The sequence below is a fragment of the Sander vitreus genome, chromosome 1 (assembly GCF_031162955.1).
Source record: "Sander vitreus isolate 19-12246 chromosome 1, sanVit1, whole genome shotgun sequence".
In the NCBI taxonomy this organism is placed as follows: domain Eukaryota; kingdom Metazoa; phylum Chordata; class Actinopteri; order Perciformes; family Percidae; genus Sander; species Sander vitreus.
This window is the reverse complement of record NC_135855.1, coordinates 6,618,457-6,639,638: the sequence shown is the minus strand read 5'-3', so window position 1 is coordinate 6,639,638 and position 21,182 is coordinate 6,618,457. Positions and strand designations below refer to the sequence as shown.

Below are 21,182 nucleotides of genomic sequence, written 5' to 3'. Positions count from 1 at the left end.
CTTTTCTTCTCCGGAGTTGCCCAAGGTGTGAGGCGCCGGGCGGGTGTCGGGATACACAAGCCCCCGGCTGAGAGCCGCTACGTTGGAGTTTACCCCGGTGGACAAGAGGGTCGCATGCGGGTTGTGGGGGGGAAAACTCTGACTGTTGTTGCACCAAACAAGAGTTCGGAGTATTCGGCCTTCTTGGAGACCTTGAGTGGAGTCCTGCATGGGGCTCCACTGGGGGACTCCATAGTTCTGCTGGGGGACTTCAACGCGCACGTGGGCAATGATGGAGACACATAGAGAGGCGTGATTGGGAGGAACGGCCTCCCTGATCTAAACCAGAGTGGTTGTTTGTTGTTGGACTTCTGTGCTAGTCATGGATTGTCTATAACGAACACCATGTTCGAGCATAGGGATGCTCATAAGTGTACTTGGTACCAGAGCACCCTAGGCCAAAGGTCAATGATCGATTTTATAATTGTTTCATCTGATCTGAGGCCGTATGTTTTGGACACTCGGGTGAAGAGAGGGGCGGAGCTGTCAACCGATCACCATCTGGTGGTGAGTTGGGTCAGGGGGTGGGGGGCAAGACTCTGGACAGACCTGGTAAGCCCAAACAGGTATTGCGGGTAAATTGGGAATGTCTGGAGGAAGCCCCTGTCCGACAGACTTTCAACTCACACCTCCGGCGGAGCTTTTCGTGCATCCCTGTGGAGGCTGGGGGCATTGAACCCGAGTGGACAATGTTCAAAGTTTCCATTGCTGAAGCTGCGGCGAGGAGCTGTGGTCTTAGGGTCTGCCTCAAGGGGCGGTAACCCACGAACACCGTGGTGGACACCGGTGGTCAGGGAAGCCGTCCGACTGAAGAAGTCTTTCCGGGATATGTTATCCCAGAGGACTCCGGAGACAGTTGCAAGGTACCGAAGGGCCCGAAGGGCTGCAGCCTCTGCTGTGAGCAGTGGGTGTGGGAGAAGTTCGGAAAAGACATGGAGAAGGACTTTCGGTCGGCACCAAGGTGCTTCTGGAAAACCGTTCGCCACCTCAGGAGGGGGAAGCGGGGGAACCATCCAAGCTGTGTACAGTAAGGATGGGACGCTGTTGACCTCAACTGAGGAGGTAATAGGGCGGTGGAAGGAGCACTTTGAGGAACTCCTAAATCCGACTAATACGCCCTCTATGGTAGAGGCAGAGCTGGAGGATGGTGGGGGATTGACGTCAATTTCCCTGGTGGAAGTTGCTGAGGTAGTTAAACAACTCCACAGTGGCAAAGCCCCAGGGATTGATGAGATCCGTCCAGAAATGCTTAAAGCTCTGGGTGTGGAGGGGTTGTCTTGGTTGACATGCCTCTTCAACATTGCATGGAAGTCTGGGACGGTGCCTAAGGAGTGGCAGACCGGGGTGGTGGTTCCCCTTTTTAAAAAGGGGGACCAGAGGGTGTGTGCCAATTACAGGGGTATCACACTTCTCAGCCTCCCCGGTAAAGTCTACTCCAAGGTGCTGGAAAGGAGGGTTCGGTCGATAGTCGAATCTCAGGTTGAAGAGGAACAATGCGGATTCTGTCCTGGTCGTGGAACAACGGACCAGATCTTTACTCTCGCAAGGATCCTGGAGGGAGCCTGGCAGTATGCACAACCGGTCTACATGTGTTTTGTGGATCTGGAGAAGGCGTATGACCGGGTCCCCCGGGAGATACTATGGGAGGTGCTGCGGGAGTATGGGGTGAGGGGGTCCCTTCCCAGGGCCATCCAATCTCTGTACGACCAAAGCGAGAGCTGTGTCCGGGTTCTCGGCAGTAAGTCGGACTCGTTTCAGGTGAGAGTTGGCCTCCGCCAGGATGGACAGGATATCGAGGCGTAGTCGTGGTGGAGAGGGGTTGCAGTTCGGTGGGCTGGGGATCTCATCGCTGCTTTTTGCAGATGAGCAGCTTTTTGCTGATGGCATCATCAGCCTGTGACCTTCAGCACTCACTGGATCGGTTCACAGCCGAGTGTGAAGCAGCTGGGATGAGGATCAGCACCTCTAAATCGGAGGCCATGGTTCTCAGCAGGAAACCGATGCAGTGCCTTCTCCAGGTAGGGAATGAGTCCTTACCCCAAGTGAAGGAGTTCAAGTACCTTGGGGTGTTGTTCGCGAGTGAGGGGACAATGGAGCGGGAGATTGGTCGGAGAATCGGCGCAGCGGGTGCGGTATTACATTCAATTTATCGCACCGTTGTGACGAGAAGAGAGCTGAGCCAGAAGGCAAAGCTCTCAATCTACCGGTCAGTTTTCGTTCCTACCCTCACATATGGTCATGAAGGCTGGGTCATGACCGAAAGAACAAGATCCAGGGTACAAGCGGCCGAAATGGGTTTCCTGAGGAGGGTGGCTGGCGTCTCCCTTAGAGATAGGGTGAGATGCGCAGTCAACCGTGAGGCGCTCGGCGTAGAGTCGCTGCTCCTTCGCGTCTAAAGGAGCCAGTTGAGGTGGTTAAGGCATCTGGTAAGGATGCCCCCTGGGCGCATCCCTAGGGAGGTGTTCCAGGCACGTCCAGCTGGGAGGAGGCCTCGGGGTTTAGACCCAGGACTAGGTGGAGGGATTATATCTCCAACCTGGCCTGGGAACGCCTCGGGATCCCCCAGTCGGAGCTGGTTAATGTGGCTCGGGAAAGGGAAGTTTGGGGTCCCCTGCTGGAGCTGCTACCCCCGCGACCCGATACCGGATAAGCGGACGAAGATGGATGGATGGATGGATGTTGTATTATTGTACACATTAGCTACAAATGTAATAGCAGTTACCTTATATAAGTCACTCCTACATTTTTCAACTGAGGAGCAAAATATGCCCCTTGGGAAAAAGATAAGGTTGTGCCCTGTTCATACTAATCAGATGAACTGGACTTTGTTGTCAGATGCGAAAGTCCCCTTCCCTTACTGCATTATACCATTAAATTTAAAATTTGGAATTGTTACCTGCAGAATTTTTTATACAAATATTTGCAGTACAATTAATATAAGAAGTCTGCACCTCTTTCCGCGCGTGTACCCCCCACCCCGGGTCAGCTACCACCACAAATATAATCTAATTCTGTGGGAAACACTGTATGCAACTCATTCATTTTCTACAGTATATGTAGTAAGAGGTCCCTGCTCTGTCTCTCTTTCAACTAAGGGGTCCTTGGCTTAAAAAAACATTGAAGACCCCTGCTTTAGAAGACATATGTAAGCAAACGAGACCATCAGCTATGTAAACTTAGCACAAAAAGTAAGGACATTTGTGTTTGGTAGATTATTTCTCTGTGGTAACAATGCTTTTTGGCAATAAATCTTATAACGTTGGAAAGCCTGTTTATTTCCCTTTCAAATGGTAGTGGCGCTGAGTATGTGGTTTAGCTTATTCTGCCATTATAATAGTTTTATTCATTACTACTTTAACATCATCCCTTGTATATTTAGTTATCTTTCTGGTCATCTTTAGTGAATAAATGTTAAACCTTTTAGTTGCAAACTGTATCTCTTGTCTTTTGTCATGGCTCATGAGCTCATGACAATATATCGTGAGCCATTTCTAAAAACTAGAGATGCACCGATTACAACTTTCTAGGCCGATCCCGATTTCCAATTTTCTTTGAGTTAGGCCAGCCGATTTCATTTTTTCTAACCACTTTACAACACACACAAAAATTTATATATAGTTAATCGCGATTAATCACATGTTTTATCACATGATTAAAATTCTATTATTTTGCATTTCAGAACAGTTTTTAAGTACATATTAACAATGGAAAGCCATTCTTACCAGTGCATCTTGATTGGGAATCAAATGAATGCAAAGAAAGTTACTTTATGAACTTGATTTTAAGATTTGTATTTGTTTATTATATATTTAATCTAGTCACACATTTGAATTTAACAACAACTTTGAATGCACCACGAGTCTGTAAATTACCAGTTTCATTGAACGCACCGTCTGTGTTTTTCCGACAACGGCAGCTGCAAATTGTTACATGCCGGTGTTGAATCCTCTACAGTGAAATACAGTCACACTTTACACCATTTAGCGTTAGCTGTCAGCATTGTAACCATGTTTAATCCAGCTTCTAGCTAGCGGTAGGCTAATGTTAGCTGCTGTTAAGTGTAGTGTTAACTAGCGTCATGTGCAGCAATGTTTCTGTTGCCTGTAACGTCTGTTTCAGAGCATCAGAGAGAAGTGCAGGCATATCAATGGCACCAGAATGAGGCATCAGAATGAGGCACCGAAATCGGCGTTGCTATTCCTGCAGCAGCAGGATGTGTTACAAGGAAGTATGGTAAAATAGTAAGTAGTTATAATATGCACTTAACATGGCCGCCGCGGGCATGGCCCGAAGCGGACACCATGAAACCGGAAGTGGAAACCAAAATTTTCGTTGCCGGAACCAAAATCCCCCCGCCCTCCCTGCTATGATGTAATCCACAGGGTGTTGGGGTTAGGTTTTTTCAAATTTGACCCTGAAAGATTTGTTCTTGGTCAACAGGAAGACAACACAAGGGTTAAGGTGTGTTGTAAAGGTGGAATATGAATGTATATCTTTGATTGTAGTGGGCAATGAATTCTAGTTTTGTAATGCCTTAATAGAAAATGATAATTGGCCAAATGTACTTTTCCTGAATGGAATTAGAAGGTCGCCTCGTGCGGTGCTTGTAGCGATCTGACTGCTGTTGTTATGTTGTGTTATGAAAGAGTTCAAAGGAGTAGGAGCAAGGAGTGTTATGCAGAATTTTGTACACAAGACAGATGTTTTTGTATTTAATTACATCTTCCCAGCTCAACAGTTTACGGTTATTTAGGATAATACAGTGATGTGAGCTGTTCGTCTTCTGGTCCAAAACTTTGAGTGTTTTCTTGCAAAGAGTAGCTAGTGGCTTTAATGATGAGCTGTTAGTTTGTCCCCAGCTTGTCAGACAATATGTTAGATGTGACATAATCATGGCATCCATAAATAATTTGGCAGTATTAAAAGTTAGGGTATTACTAATATATTTAAAATTTGCTAGGCTAAACTTGACCCTATTGCACACTTTCTTAATATGTGCTTTAAAAGCAAGATTAGAGTCGATAGTAATGCCCAGATACTTAAATTGTGACACAATCATAATGTTTTGCCCTGAGATGGTTATATTTGACACAATGTTACATTTTCTTTTTGTGAAAAAACATTCCTACAGTTTTATTTACATTAAGATGAAGGCAGGAACGATTTAGCCAATCGGTGATCTGATCCATGGCTGTGGTAAGTTTGGCAGAAGCCAGATGTTTTGTCTTGGCATGCACATATACTACGGTGTCGTCCGCATACATTAGTGTTTGGCCTTCAGGGCAAACAAACGGCAAATCATTAATATATAAACTAAACAAAAGCGGCCAAGTATCGATCCTTGTGGTAACCCTGTGCATAAGCCAAGAGCTGATTAACGAGAACCGCTCACAGAAACATATTGTTCTCTACCAGTTAGATACGACTCAATCCATTTTGTTGCTAACGGGGAGACATTAAAATAAGACAGTTTTGCAATAAGGACCTGATGGTTAGCTAGCATGGTTAGCAAGGTGCATATGTAATTCAGGTTAACTGTAATATTAATTGGTTATTAATTTTGGCTAGTGAAAAACAGACTTAAAACAAAATGTACTTACAAGGATAAATGAGCAGCTGTCTCTAGCTGTCTGTCTTTTAGTACAACGGGACACTCACACACCCCATCCAGGGGGTCAATAGCCAAATTTGTTTACACATGAAAGTGTCCAGCAAAAAAAAAAAGAAGTCAAGTCACTCTTCCAATGTCCTTTTGGAAGCTTTAAACAAGAAAAGTATGTAGTTACACAAGAAAATTAGACCAATATTAAAAAAACAGCAACAACAACAACATTTGTTACTGCACTTTGTGGTGTTTATTGGTTGAAAACTTCCTTGAAGCCAAAGTAAAACCGCTTTCTTTTGAATATGATGATTTCTTTGAAGAAGTTGTGAATATCAGTGACCTTAATGCCCAGTGTGAGCTGTGAATATTTGAAATTGGCGATCTTATAGTACTCTCACTGGGCATTGTTAAGTTGCTGTATCATGCTGTATATTTTTTTTTAAACTGTATAAATGAATATATGTATATATAAAACAGTTTGGATTCTATGTGTTTGTGTGGTTCCGACTGACTGGACGTAGGAAACGTCCAGCCTGTGTGATGGTGCAGAAGAGCTGTCAACGAACAGCTTAACACCTGGGACTGAAAGCCGTCTCAGATCAATAAGGGATGCTTGTTTCTCTGGGTGACAACTGGCAGACTTTTGGCAGCCAATAATTCTCTCTTCTCCCTGACAGAAGCGGACACATCCAGTCTGACACATCAGCTTCACTAGTCACACTCTGCCATTCTAAATATCCTTCAGAGACCCAATGGAGCCCATAAACAGAACCTTCAGTTCAGACAGAGTTAGCCTCCATGTGTGAAGGGGGATGGGGATGGGGCCCCCATATGATAATATCCCCCTATATTATCATGGGAACGTTTCCCTACTGGATGTGATTGAAGCTCTACAACGAATCCAGACTAAACCACTTCAGTGGGGGACGAAGAGAAATATGACTTGTCCTCCTCTGATTAAAAATTGTGTAAGGAGGTTGTTTCAACAGGCTGGATGTGTTTCTGTGGTTTGGGAAAGGGCAGTCCTTCTGTAGAGCTACCATCATGGGGGTGGGGGGGGTTGGGGGCTGTGGTTGTTGGTTTCTCATGGATCAAATGACTGTTGGTATTATGTGATGGACTGTCAAGGACTGGTGGAGGGATTATTCACTTCTAACATTAAACAGACTTTATTTTAGCAAAATAATCGAAGCATACTTCATTTCCCTACCTGGCACACATACAGTACAGCGCATCACATATTTGTGGTATGACCTGAATAATTACCCAATAGTCATAAAGGGCTGGGAGGTAATGTCTGCAGAATCCTCCATTTCCTAATATTTCCTCTAAGGCAGAGATCTTCAACAGGGGGTCCGGGACCCCTGTGAGGTCCTCAGAGTCTCAGAGTCTGCAAGGGGGACTCCAAATTACTGTTAATTTTTGAAATGTAATTTGTTTTTTAAATGTCTTAACACAAATCCAACATATTATTAGCAAATATAAATCCCCACTGGTGATACTTACTGGCCTATAGTTAAGGTAGTCATCCACAAATACAGTTAATCTTTAGGATTCACTGTGCCACATGTATGTTTAACATTAAAAGATGATTTATAAAATCATGCCAACAATTATTATTTTAATAGCCTAGTATTCTATGCAAAAAAAAAGTATGTATAAAGGCTTTAGGCCACCCTACATGCTATTGTAGGCCCAGTTTAATATGCAACTTAATTTTATCCAATATATGTAGTAGGGGGTCCCTGCTCCATCTCTCTTGCAGTTAAGGGGTCCTTGGTTTAAAAAAAGTTTAAGACCCCTGGTCTAAGGAGTAACCAGATCAACAGGAAATAGTATCTTAAAGACAAAGTCCCGGATCTAACTTCCTCACAGCTTCCTGCTTATCTTCTAATCCTTAACAGCAAGTTGGGAGAAAAACAGGGATTTCGGGTATAGGCACAAACATTTTGAGTGGCAGCCTAGTTAATGTTCACAGCTAGTAGCTATAAGATATTGATTAAATATGTATCTGACAAATGAAATAGCAGGTTACGCCTGACACAACTTCATTTTCATAAAAAAACATACTTTAAATACTGGAGATCAGAAGATTTTGAATCCAAATAATTTGATTGTTGCAGTCAAAAATAATGTCAACATGTTTTTTGAATACATTACGTATTACGTACAATACGTTTTTTGTGTCTGTGTTTGATAGACAATTTAATATCAGTTGGACTTAACCATTATACAGTTGCATTACAGAGTGGTGTATCTTTGACCTCACACAATGATCTTTGGCTGACTATAGACACCAGCTTACAGAGAGCACACAAATTGGTTAGATTTAAGAAAACATCTTGGTTTGGGTTTAAATTACTGCTTTGTTGAAGTTAAGGGTCCTTCGTCACCACAATCAGTGGTGGAAGATGTATTCAGATCCTTTACTTAAAGGTGCAGTAGGTAAGCCTTATAAAAGTAACTTTCTGTCATATTTGCTGAAACTGACCCTATGTTCGAGTAGAACTACATGAAGCAGGTCATTTAAAAAAAGAATCTGGCTCCTCTGGCACCACCTACAGCCGGTAGTGCGATTTGCAAAAATCCACCGCTCCCTGTTCAGATGCACCAATCAGGGCAAGGGGGGGGTGTCTAACTGAGTGTCAATCACTGCTCATGCACACGCATTCATTCTCAGTCCTGCATTGAACATGTTACTTAAGTGAAAGTATGTAAGTATCATCAGGAAAATGTACATAAAGTATCAAAAGTAAAAGTATTCAATGCAGAAAAATCCTCACATTCTAGAAACTGGAAACGATCCAAACTGTTGTTCAGAGTGTTCAATCATGTGTTTTGTGTGCAAAAATCTTAATGTGTAAAGTAACTAGTAACTAAAGCTGTCAGATGAATATAGTGGAGTAAGAAGTACAATATTTCTCTCTGAAATGTAGCGGAGTAGAAGTAGAAAGTGGCATGAAAAGATAAGACTCAAGTAAAGTAGAAGTACCTCAACATTTGTACTTTAGTACAGTACTTGAGTAAATGTACTCAAATACATTCCACCACTAGTTACAATAATAACCATGTGGTTAAAGGATAGCTTCAAATGTGTCCTAAAAGTGACAGATGCCCATATGTAGCATGTAGGGCTTTAGCAGTCTCAGGTAATTAAACTAAGTGGATATCTTCCAAAGTAACATCATTTTAAGTACAACAATCCTGTTCAATGTTCATGTGACTGCAGGGAATAAATGCCAGCTGAATAAATGTAACAAAAAGACTGTTCTCAGATCTAATGATTGTAGTTGGTCCCCAGTGGACTTCGTTTTGTCTTTAAGCTTTTTGAGTGTTCATTTTTATTATCTGCTCTTTTTCTTTTCCAACATTTTAGACACATATAGTAATAATAATAGTCCAAAATTATGTTAAATTCCATTTTTTAATTTAAAAAGTAATATTGTCTGAATGGAGGACCCATAAACTCCCCAAATAAGTGCACCTTAATCTTCCACAAACTTAGGGAAAACACTGGACTTTAACTAACTATAGTGTAATGTTACAGATTACAGGTATTTACTGTTAATACCAATGCATCTTGGGAAAATAAAGGAAAAGGCGGGAATTACACTGCAGACAGTATATTACTGCAAATTCAAATAATACAGTAAGAAACTCTATGTCTACTTACAGTAAAATACCTTAAACTTTGAAAACAGTATGCATACTGTAAATACTACAGTAAGAAACTCTATGTCTACTTACAGTAAAATACCATAAACTTTAATAACAGTATGCATACTGTAAATAAACAGTTGTTTACTTGTGACTCTGCTGCCAGTATATTACTGTAAATTTGATATTTGAAATAAGATTCTGTCATTTGTCTTGGGCGGACAGTCTCTTAAAAACACGCATGACTTTCAGCTGTGAATGTGAAATATACAGCTGAAAACTAAATGCTTCAAGATGTAGTGTTCCTCTCCAAGATAACCCAAGTATAAGTCTAAAATGAATTTAGTAACAAATATTACCAATGAGTTCTAAAGTTCGGACTCACCATGTTGCTGCAGGTTCTGTAGCGGATGTTTCTGCCAACACAGCTTCTGCGAAGGAAGGAAAAAAAAACATTCTCAGCACTACTGCAAACCAAAGGGAGACTCAGTGATACTGAGCTGTGTGAAAACACAAAACTACATGCAAAGAGTTGTTAATCAAAAGCTTTGAAAACAATTAAAGGTGCTGTAGATAGGATTGTGAAGATCCAGGACTTATGCTGCATTCATAGACATCGGAAAAACATTTTTCCGAGTTAAAACGTCATCATGCACGTCCCTTCCTGTGGGAATCAGAGGTGGGAAACTCGGGCCAGATTTTGCTAACCGAGTTTCCCAGTTGGTGATGCGTTGTTGACAACTGACATTTGATGTAGGCGACTTTGGTTCGCTGAATATATTTCAATGACAATAAACTGTTTATTGTGGACAAATGCCTCTGCCAAGAAACATACACAGACACAACATGTTTCAAATTATTCATAAATAGGCCCATGTATAAAAAAACAACACCTTATCCGTGTCCTTTCCCGTTCGTTGTCCTGCAGATAACACAAACAAACACCTGTCCATGTGCTGTTTCTATGCTCGTATAAGAAAACAGCAGCAAATCTTTTGTTACTGTGGTCTCCATGTTTTCACACACCTGATGCTCTAGGCTATGGCCAACCGTTGGTGGCAGTCATGCAACAAGTTGTTATGCCAAACGCCAATATAACAGAAGAAAAAGAACACGCATCCCAGCCATGTGAAAAACGGAAAAACAACGTAATCACAGGGGCGGTCCCTGTTTTTCCCAGGTAGCATGAACGCAGCATTAGCCAAAAAATTTTAACAACTTCTGAGTCCCTCCCCCCCTTTCTGCTAAAGCCTTAAAGTAACTTCTAAATATAAATATGTATGTTACCTTATGAAAAAAAAGTGTGAAATTGACTGATCATTTTATATTTGTTACATTTCACATGTAAACTGTCTTAAACCTGAATGTGAATTCATGTTACGATTATGATGAAATCAAATTTTGTTTGATAATGCTGTATACGTTTGTAGTTACTCTGCGTCTAGTATTGTGCTGTTGGCTTGCCTCTCTCCATATTTTGAGCCTGCTTCTAACCCTAACGCTAACCTACTTTTTCACCTTGAACTTTGTTGAGCTTCTCCTAATTTGCTCTGGAGAGGTAAATACCTGAAACGTGAAGTAAATGTGGTGGATGACTACACACACACACACACACACATGCAGTAAAAATACCCATACGGTGTACTGTACACGCACACACACACACAAACACACACACACACACACACACACACACAAAAAAAAAAACATACAGTGCACTGCGCGCACACACACACACACACACACACACACACACACACACACACACACACACACGCACACGCACATATACACACACACACACCCACCGACCTGTAAGGTTACAGCACACTCTACCTGCAGCACACATCACCCAGCCAGCAGCCATCTCAGCACTTCACTAAGCTCCAGCTGGCAGAGCCCAAAATGTCAAGCAAAACACACACACACACACACACACACACACACACACACACACACACACAGTAACACAGCTTCGGAATGAACCGGAGCCCTGTGTGAAATGTGCCATAGCAGAACGTTCCTTTCCCCGTGACAGCATGGACACGCTGTTAAATCCGATCCACCTTGTTAGCAACAATAACAACATCCAATCTCTCGGTGTGTGTTAACTGCCATTAAGTGCACATTTATCCTGCTGGCTTACAATAACATTAAACTAAAGTGGTAGCAGCTCATTTATCCCATGCAGTTCAAAGCAGGCGTGGTCTAATATCTGCCATTTGGGCCAGGTAGAGAGCTGAGAAGCACAGTGCAGCCTTGTAGCCGGCTCCCAGCTAAACCGAACACAGACAACGGCAAGCCATGGCTCCATATTACAATAATGAGCCAATTACAATTTTTTTCCAACTGCTTACACACGTTTTCAAAACTATGTCTCCTTTTTGCAAAACTCTACTCACAATTCCCAAAACTGCACACACAAAATGCAAAATGCCTCATATATCCTTCAAAATGAAAGACTGCATTCAAAATGCCATTAACACATCTCAAAATTTGCTTTTTTCATAATAGTACATTTTTGGATATACCATGTACACACTGTTGTTCTAAATCTAAAGCTCTTTTGTCTTTTATAGGCTTATATCTACATTTACAATGTTCTAGAGTGAAAGTAATCTGCTGAGTGTTTGAAAAGTGCGTTCTATTTCATAAGGCTTCGCCCTCTAAGAGCTATCGCTATTGGGTTTATCCCTTCGCGCATGTGCAGTCGTGAAGATTTTCTTTTGCGCTCTGTGCCCCGCACAGGCCTCTCTTACGTCCGCAGATACTGTATATTACAGTGGCGCGACCAGAGATCTGCTCCCATTTTTTCTTCAGCGACAAGCAGTTTGAAGACTTCGAATAACAGTGGTGTCCGCCGTGTACCGACCACCGACTGTCTACATCCTGCTGCCGGCATGCCAGCACCCCGCCGGCCACCGGCAGCTCTGCGGTTGCTTACCACCAGACTCTGAAGCAGCAGATGATGGCAGCCGAGTAAGGTAAGATTACGGCACCCAGACGGCCGGGAAGGGGACCTCTTTGGCGGGTACAAGTCCGCTGACTCGATCCCCCGAAGACGGTTCCCTCGCCGTCTCTCCCTCCTCCCCGTTGGGAGGACTGAAGCTCGTAACGGCGGAGGAATACGAGTCCTGTTACGGCGACTGTCTCCGTCCCAGGAGAGGAGCACCACACCGGCGGCTTTCTCCTCTTTCTCTCCTCCGCAGCGGGCGGGCTCCCTGCCCACCGCTAGGTTCATGTTCTTGACCTGTGCGAATGCCGAGTAGCATTCCCCTAACCCGGGAAATGGACGGCGGTCCCGCCACAGCGGCAGAGCCTGGCCTGCATCCCGCTTCCGACGGCCCCCTTTTTCAGCCAACGGAAGCCCACACCGCCATCTCCCCGAAACCAGATCCATGCCCGCTTCACCGACCACGCGTACCAGTCTACCGCCTAGGTGGCTGCGCCGCTGAACAATACCGTTTTTTTGCTAGCATGACCGCTAGCTCTGCTGTCTTCGCCCTGACCGCTAAGCTTGGCTATTCCCCACTGAGGCTGGGACAGCCACGGGCTGTAGGTAGTGGAGGGGATGCGGTAACACACCTCCTAGAGAGCGGCGCTCGGCCACCTCCCAGTTGATTACTCAGTATGGTGAGAACGGCTTGTGAGAATCAAACTACTGCCTTTTTAAACCCAATAGCAATAGCTCTTAGAAGGCTGTGCCTATACTCATAGAATCTGGAGTTACAATATGTAACTATCCTTTGTAAGAGTAGCATAGTGTTGTATACAGTAGCATGAAACAAGAAAACAAAACTACAAACATATGTAAACCAAAGTTATCATTTTTAGAATAAATAATATGTGTGTGTATGTGTGTGTGTGTTGTGTGTGTTTTGTGTGTTTGTGCGTGCTTGTGTGTCGGGGCGGGAGGTATTGTATGCACTTTGTGCAAAACAAAGTCTGATTGATTTGTAATGCTGAAGTAGTCATTAGATAGTTGCATGCCTGTTCTCATTTCTGAAGGTTTGAAGTATGGACGCCACTGTAAAGCTACTCAAGATGGACTTCTCTCATGGTCAATCCGTGGTTGATCACATGATGAATAAGTGTGGCCCTGATCTCATTAGAGATAGCTCTCCTTCTTTCTCTTCTTCCCTCCTCCTCCTCCTCCTCCTCCTCCTCCTCGTTGTTGTCCCCTGTCTCTCCCTCCTCCTCCCCTTGCGCTCTGTCTATTGTTGGCATCCATTGTTCAAAACAGGTAATCTGACCTCTGACCTATGTATAGGCCTATTCTGAAACAGTGATTGGTTAGTGTTCAGGAGGAGTGTGTGTGTGTGTGTGTGTGTGTGTGTGTGTGTGTGTGTGCCTTGGTAAATAAGTGTAGCATTTTGATTGGTTGTGTTTAGAAAAGGAAAGCAAGTCACTTCCTGTTAGATTTTTGTGTATTAGGTAGAGAATTGTGTGTAGTGTTTTGAAAAACGTGTTTTATGCAATTGAAAACTGAGTGAAAGGCTGAGAAATAGCTTATGGTTTTGGAGATTTGGTGTCTAGTTTTGCACTTTTAGTGAGAGGTTTCAAAAATCGTGTGACATGAAAAGATTTTGTGTGTAAGCAGTTGGAAAAAACTGTAATAGATTTCAGCCATTGTGATGCATGAATAACTACTCACCCATGGACAAACTGTTAGTAGGTGTGCACCAGTCTATGCATGTGTGTGTGTGTGTGTGTGTGTGTGTGTGTGTGTGTGTGTGTGTGTGTGTGTGTGTGTATGTGTGTGTACTGTAGGTGGGTGCACTGTGTTTTCAGGGTCTGGGAAAGTCTACAGCTATGGCCATTAGTCTTCTACTAAACTCACAACACTGACATGACGACAGTGCATGTCTGGTGATGGCTTTTTCAGGACAGGACACAACTACTAAGTCACATGGCATACTGTAAAAAGGAAAAAAAAGAATGTTAGAGAGATACCGTATTAGCTTGTTTTGTTAATCCCTATAAAAACTGCTTCAATACAGTGATGTTTTTGTATGACACACCACCAACATCCAGATGAGCTCATGTACACTATGTACTGTGGACACTAGGGTTTAAACCTGGTTAGTTGCGCTTTGCCAGACCTTCCTCCACAGCGCTACGGAGGAGGGTCTGGCTAGTCCAGACAGCATTCTGGGATGGGAGAAAAACGTGCTCTGGTTTATTGACATTGTTGGGACCGAGCAGTGTGGTTAAACTGACCTCTGAGAGACAAAGGAAACATATGTGGCCAACATGTGTGCTGAGACAAAGGATTGCGGCCTACATCGCAACTTTACAGCCTGAGCACCCTTTCTCAAACAAAGAGAGGAGGCCTCCATGTAACTTGGAGAGCCTGAAAGTCACACCTCTATGACAAAAGAGGGTTCAAAATGGTCGAAAGTCTAAAAACTACAGACGGTGTAGTTCACACCTTCAGTAACTCTGATTCTCCCCATTGATTAGAGACCCTGAACGCAGCAGGGGTCTATGACCAGGTGACCTGAAGCTATAAGAATCTCAGACACCCACGAACCATTGCCATTCACTGCAACGCCACGTTGCTACAGGATGCACGAGTCAAACGTTTGTACTTTAACAAAATAGTATCATTTCGCTGTTATTTCTTGATCTTTCGTGAAACAAGGGACCCTAGTGACCCTCAACAAACCTGCAGAGAGGGTAATCAACCCTGTTTTTCGAGGAAAAGGCAGGACATCACGTTTGCTTTTTCTTCAAAGTCGACTGAACTAGTGCTGAAACGATTCCTCGAATAACTCGAATAATTCGATTGCAAAAAATCCTCGAAGCAAAATTCTTTGCCTCGAAGCTTCGTTAAATCAACGTAATTAAGGTTGTACGGCTCACTGTGTTTCCGCACGGAGGATAATTACTAGCGCACAACACGTTGACACTTCTGTGGACACAAGACTGACGGCCCAGATTACAAATGAAAGAAGGCGAAAAAAGAGGGGGTTTAAGAGAAGAGACAGGCGAGAGAAAAGGACAGAAAGTTTGGGATCATTTTAAGCTGCTACATCATCTCTGTAGAAAACATCCAGTCTACTCATGCATTCCACGGAGCGAACCCGACACCAGGTAGCTAACTAACGTCTGCTGCTCTCGTCCACCGCGCTGTTTTACACAACTAGCCTACAACATGCTACTCTGCTAATAGCGATGTTTTACCAACGAGCTAAAACGAGAGCCGTCGGTTTGTAGTCTGACTGTTTATTAGTTTGCTACTAATCTTTGGAATCTTAGCTGCTGCCGGAGACAAACCGGCTCCTCCCCCCAGCATGGCCACTTAATATGCACGTGAATGACGTCATCATGCCGGTGATGTCTGCATTCTTTATTCTTTCTCCTCACTCAGTATTAGGCATCTGAAAATGTGTTCCCCAGAACAGTGTAGTTGAATAGCCCTGCTGTAAGCTTTGTACAGTCACATTTACCCTCTGGTTAGTGAACAGCTCTTTTGCATATCCAGTGCAAAGAGCCAGAGGCAAGAAGGGGAAGGGGGTGAAAAATATTAACACATTAACCTTTTTTAGTAAACAGCAATAATAAATATTTACTATAGCTGTTTACTAAGTATTTCTTACTAAGTATTTCTTATCCGATTACTCGATTAATCGATGGAATAATCGCTAGAATACTCGATTACTAAAATAATCGATAGCTGAGCCCTAGACTGAACTGTTCCACTCCACTGCCCTGGACGGAGCTGTTTCGTTAATCGCTGGCAAGTGATTAACCCGTTTCTGTTCATCGCGGAGAATCCGCCAGACAAACCAACGGACTCCACACAAGTAAGAGGCTTATAGTTGTGGGCAGATGTAGAACAGTGTGTCTTATTAATGCGTAAATGCTATTGCTGCAGCTGTTTTGCCATTAATGTGATCGGGACCGGCGTGTCCCAGTTATTGCTGTGAAAGTACCACTGATCATGGTACATTGTTGATGCTGCGTTAAATACTGTAACTTATTGAGAAGGTAATGCTACATTGCTATTAATGCCGCAACAACGAATCGATAAAATCGATAAAATTTGATTATTAAAAAAGTTGGCAACGAATTTCATTATCACTTCGTTGTATCAATATGCCACTCAGTCGCGGAGATAAAAAAAAATAAATTAAGTTGAGCGCAGAGCGGAGCAGCGCAGAGCAGCGCAGTGCAGCGCAGCGCAAAAGAAAAGAAAAAAGAGCAGAGTGGGAGCGCCCAGCCCCGTAGTTGCTTCCCCAGAGGCCGCCTTGCAGCCGCCTCCCAGCATATGAGGCGTCCTTTTCGGCCGTCTCCCGGCGTGTGAGGCGTCCCTTCCCCGTAGGGTTTTTTCGGGCTGGCCACCACGAGAAAAACGTCCCCGTGAACACGTATCAATAGATTAAAAATAACGTGACATTTACACTAACTGCCGTGAGACCGGGTTGAAATACGGAGAGAGACCGGAGAGACCCGTAACGTTGTTCTGAAACACACGGCGGAGGCAGAGAAATCAGTACGACCTAAGTCATCCAAGGTGTGGGAGCATTTCACACTAAATAAATCGAGAAACGTGTTAATTGCAAGATAAGCACAAGCGACATGGCATGGCACAGGCGCACCACGGTGATGATTCAGCACCTAAAACGTAAGCATGTTGGAGTCCTTGATAAGGAGGAAGGGAGTTCAACAGCAGGGTAAAGTCACTACAGAATCCTACTTTTGTTCCGCTTTTGAAGTGAGGAACATAACGTCCCTCCAGTAGCTTTTCTGGTGCTGGTGTGGTATTTACTGTTATCCAGCTTGACAAGCATGACAAGCTAGCGTTAGCTCGTTAATAACAGTAGTAAAGCAGGGGTGGTATAATTTGCAAGACTAAAGAAACGTTTTTATTCACTCGCCTTTTTTGGCCCATTAATTATTCAATCTATTGTCGTGTATATATTCTGTGCTTTGTCCCATATCAGTTATTGTTGACAAATATATTTGTGTGTGTTGTACTTTTTTAATTTCATTTTAAAGTTCTTTTATAGCACTTGGTCATCTTAAGCTGTGTTTAAAATGTGGTGTACAAAATGAACATAACTTACTACAATGATGGTCATAATTTAATGAATAAGCTTCAAGTGAGCGTGTGTGTGTGTGTGTGTGTTGTCTGTATCTGCTCTTTGGGTTACTTACCTTTACACAACTATTAACTACAACAACACGTATGTATGTAAGTATGTATTGAGTTGATGTAAATTAATGTTTTTTTGATTTTTGTTTTTTTATCAGATTCATCGATTAATCGGTTATTAAAATAATCGTTAGTTGCAGCCCTAATTGCTATCTACCGCCACGGAGAACTTACTTACTGTACAAGTGAGATAATCAACCTTCCGTTAGTCAGTCTATCCATAGTCCTGTGTAGGCAAACGGAGCGGTATTATCTCCGCGAAAAAGTCAGCTGTTAGCTCACCAGAGGCAGGTATAATAAACATTTCCCCTCGTCAGACAACTTCTCAGGCCCCTGCCATAACGTCACGTTAGGGCCAGAGTCTTCAGTGAACGAGAGGGTTGGTTATTACCAGAATCTCAAAAATCAAGATCCCAAGTGTCTTGCTGTCTCTCAATGTGCTTTCTTCCCTCTTTTACACACTAACTGAACACACCATTTTGAACAGCTGGCCTTCCCCGCTACACCATAGTCACGTTGTGTGCAACCAAGCTTCACTGCCCGCCATCTTGGGGTTAAATAGCCTTTGTGTATCTTTCTAGGAGTAGCCATTTTTTATGTCTTTGTACTAAAACTACAAAGAGCCATCCGCCATCTTGGTCTCGCGGTGTTTCATCCACCATCTTGACCGCGTGGCTTAGCTACCCACGTGATCTCGTCACCTCCCCCTCTTTCTATCACACACACACACACACACACACACACACCATGTGTTCACCACGTCTGCTTGTTTTTGCCTTTGCTGTAGTTGTAACAAGTATATAGGTTTATTGATTGAAGAACTATTGATTGACAATTAATAAGTTGGAAGTTAAATAAATTCTAAATATATATATTTTTATATATATATATTCTATACTTTAAAGAGCAGTTGTTTGTGATTATTTGTGTATCTGTTGTAATAACAGCTGGTTGAAGTGCTCGAATTTCAGTGCTCGAATTTCACCCTTCCCGTTCACTTTATAAATATGATATAAATTAATCAAATTAATTAAGATCTGTATTTTCAAAGAGAACACCACCTATGAGACTGTTTTCACAGTTCACTTATTGGTCCCTGATTCGAGGGTGATTGTTTGTCAATTTGGTAAAGTTATGAATACAAATATTCATAACTTTATTGATATTGATAAAACATCTTTGATAAATTGCCAATAACTGAATCTGTACCCTTACCAATTCCCAACAGCATTTCTTTAAACCAATCACAGTTGTCTTGGGCGGCGCTAAGCACCGGACAGAGCCACGTTGCCTCTGCAAAATAGCCTCAGGAAGGAACTTGTTTTGGTGGAACATGTGTACGTTCAAAAGTAATTTTAGTCGTGCGAGAGAAAACTCAGATTGGACAGATAGTCTCGCTAGCTGTCTGTATTTACCATTGACATATATATAATGGACCAACAGATCCCGTTGCTCTGGACATGAACAACAACCTGTCTGAAAGTTGTAAGTCTTCTGGTAGCTGTGCCAAGAGAAATCTCAATCATTCCCAATCTTGCAGAGACGGAGAGCGTAGGTATATGTAAGGAGATAACATAGTCACAGGGTAATTATTGCTAACTAAAATGCTAGTTAACATTAGCAATTACACTTAAACAGCGAATGTGAGTCGAAACTGCCTGCACGCTTCTCCTGTACTGTACAGTAATTTCTCTACTGTGTGACAGTAAGTCGCATGGTTATGACACAATTGTTAGCCTATTTTTACAAAAACGCCTGCTACGGAGCCATAACATGAGATACAAGGAGATGGAGCCTTTTATACATTGTTGTGTTTCTTTAGAAATAAAAAATGGACAAATAGAGTCTTTAAACGCTTCAGATGTAAAGTTATTCGCTGTCAAAGTGGCGCCAAAATGAATGGCAGTCAATGGAATGCTAATGGGAGGTGATGGCTTGGTAGCATCAAAATGGCGCCATAGGAGCTACGCGGTCTGAGGAGAAGCTTACCCCCTTGGTATTTACCCTGCAGAGATCTGAGGAGCAGTTAACCATAGTCCTAAGAAATCCACCTTTTAGAACGCCAACACAAAGAAAGAGGAAGGCAATGAACATCCGGCTGAAAAGAGTGAAATCCGGCGAAATTTCTGGCGGCACCGGAGCAATCCCGGAAGTGGAACGTCGTGGATATAGACTAAATCCTGGTTAGTCTGGATCAACGTTTTTGACAGACGAAAGGGCGGAGGGATATTAATTTACTTTCACGTCGGATAGATTTTATAAGCATTCTGAATATGTGAGTAATGCATTTGATAATGCATAACAGAGCTTTCTGTCATGTCTCACCAGGAAATGTACAGATGGCATAATGACAAGTGATGATTACAAGTAGTGTCGGGTGTCCTTTTGAGTCTAGTTGAAAACTGAGGAAAAGAGAATATTACAACCTGTCAGCAGACAGATGAAGGGATGAAAGTAATGAATTGTATAACATATTGACAGAAAACCGTTTTTTTCTTTACACATTCAACATTGGCTGTAATTCAGTTTACAATTCAGGCAGTATAATAATGTATGCTTCTGAACCAATTAGCAAAGATGGCAGTACAGACTGGGAGGAGGATTTACTATGGCTTCAGGAACATTCACAGTGGGATTGTTGGTTTTCTTGCTTACAAAAAAACTTTTTTATTTTAAACAAACATAATGAAAAACACAATAAAAAACAGGTAAATCTCACTGTTTTTACTGTAAAAAAGAGTAAACAAAAGTAAAAAAACCCCTCTGTTTTCACATTTATGCCTCTTTTAAATTATAAGAAGTGGATAACAAGTAGTCAGCTGTGGAATGTTGTTTCATTCAATATTAGATAAATGAATAAATAAATAAATGAATATGCCTTTGAAATACATCATGGAATAAATAAATGAGGCAACAAATACATAAATAATTAAATACATGTAAATATTCATATATATAAGTGAATCAATTAGTTAAATTAATATATTAATTAATTAATTGTACTTATTTCATGGTATTTTTATTTCATAAGTCCACGTTTATTTATTTCAAGAGACTGTTATTTCATAAATTTATTTCCGTGGACTTATATTTCCTAATGCCACATTTATTGATTTCCCTCTCTATTTATTTCCAGTTCTTATATGCAAATCAGGGGGCGTGGCAATCTCTCACATTCCGAACAGAGCCGTGGGCAAAAAAAGGCTGGCAAAGTGAGAGTGCGGACATAATGGAAGACATCGGTGGCCTCCGAGATAGCGTGCTATCATTGGCAGATCAAACTGGTCAACATGGTTTATCAGCAGATACTATTTTGGCAGATATTGAAGATTTTTTGGAAATACTAGGGCAGATAAGTGCTCTTCAAGAAATATACGTAGACGACAGAGTTTTAAAATGTTTAAGACTGATTGAGTACCGGGTTCGTGTGGAAGATCACCAAGTCCAAGAAGTCAACGTTACCGCTGGTATATTATATTCCAGGCGACATGCTGGCTAACTTTGTGTTATCCGGTCTATCAACTATCAGCACGATTCAGAGGAAATTGGCCGAAGAAGGCCTTAGGTGAGTTAACTTACTTATTGAGCTAAAGAGTAGGCTATGGTGGGCAAAAACATTTAATAATTAGGCCACATAATACAGGCCGCATTTTACCCCCCCTTACGGGCTGTGGTAGTAGCCGCATATTTTATGAGTCAGGCTGTTATGGGGTGCTGCCG

General features: G+C 42.5%; 1 protein-coding gene across 1 annotated transcript in view; it reads right to left on the bottom strand.

Annotated features, from left to right (window-relative positions):
* Positions 1-21,182, bottom strand: part of adamtsl3 (ADAMTS-like 3) — a 243,556-nt gene that overhangs the window by 71,765 nt on the left and 150,609 nt on the right. The window contains exon 5 of the mRNA XM_078256216.1: positions 9,687-9,732. Coding sequence (XP_078112342.1) covers positions 9,687-9,732 — 46 coding nt within the window. The remainder of the gene's footprint in view (positions 1-9,686; positions 9,733-21,182) is intronic.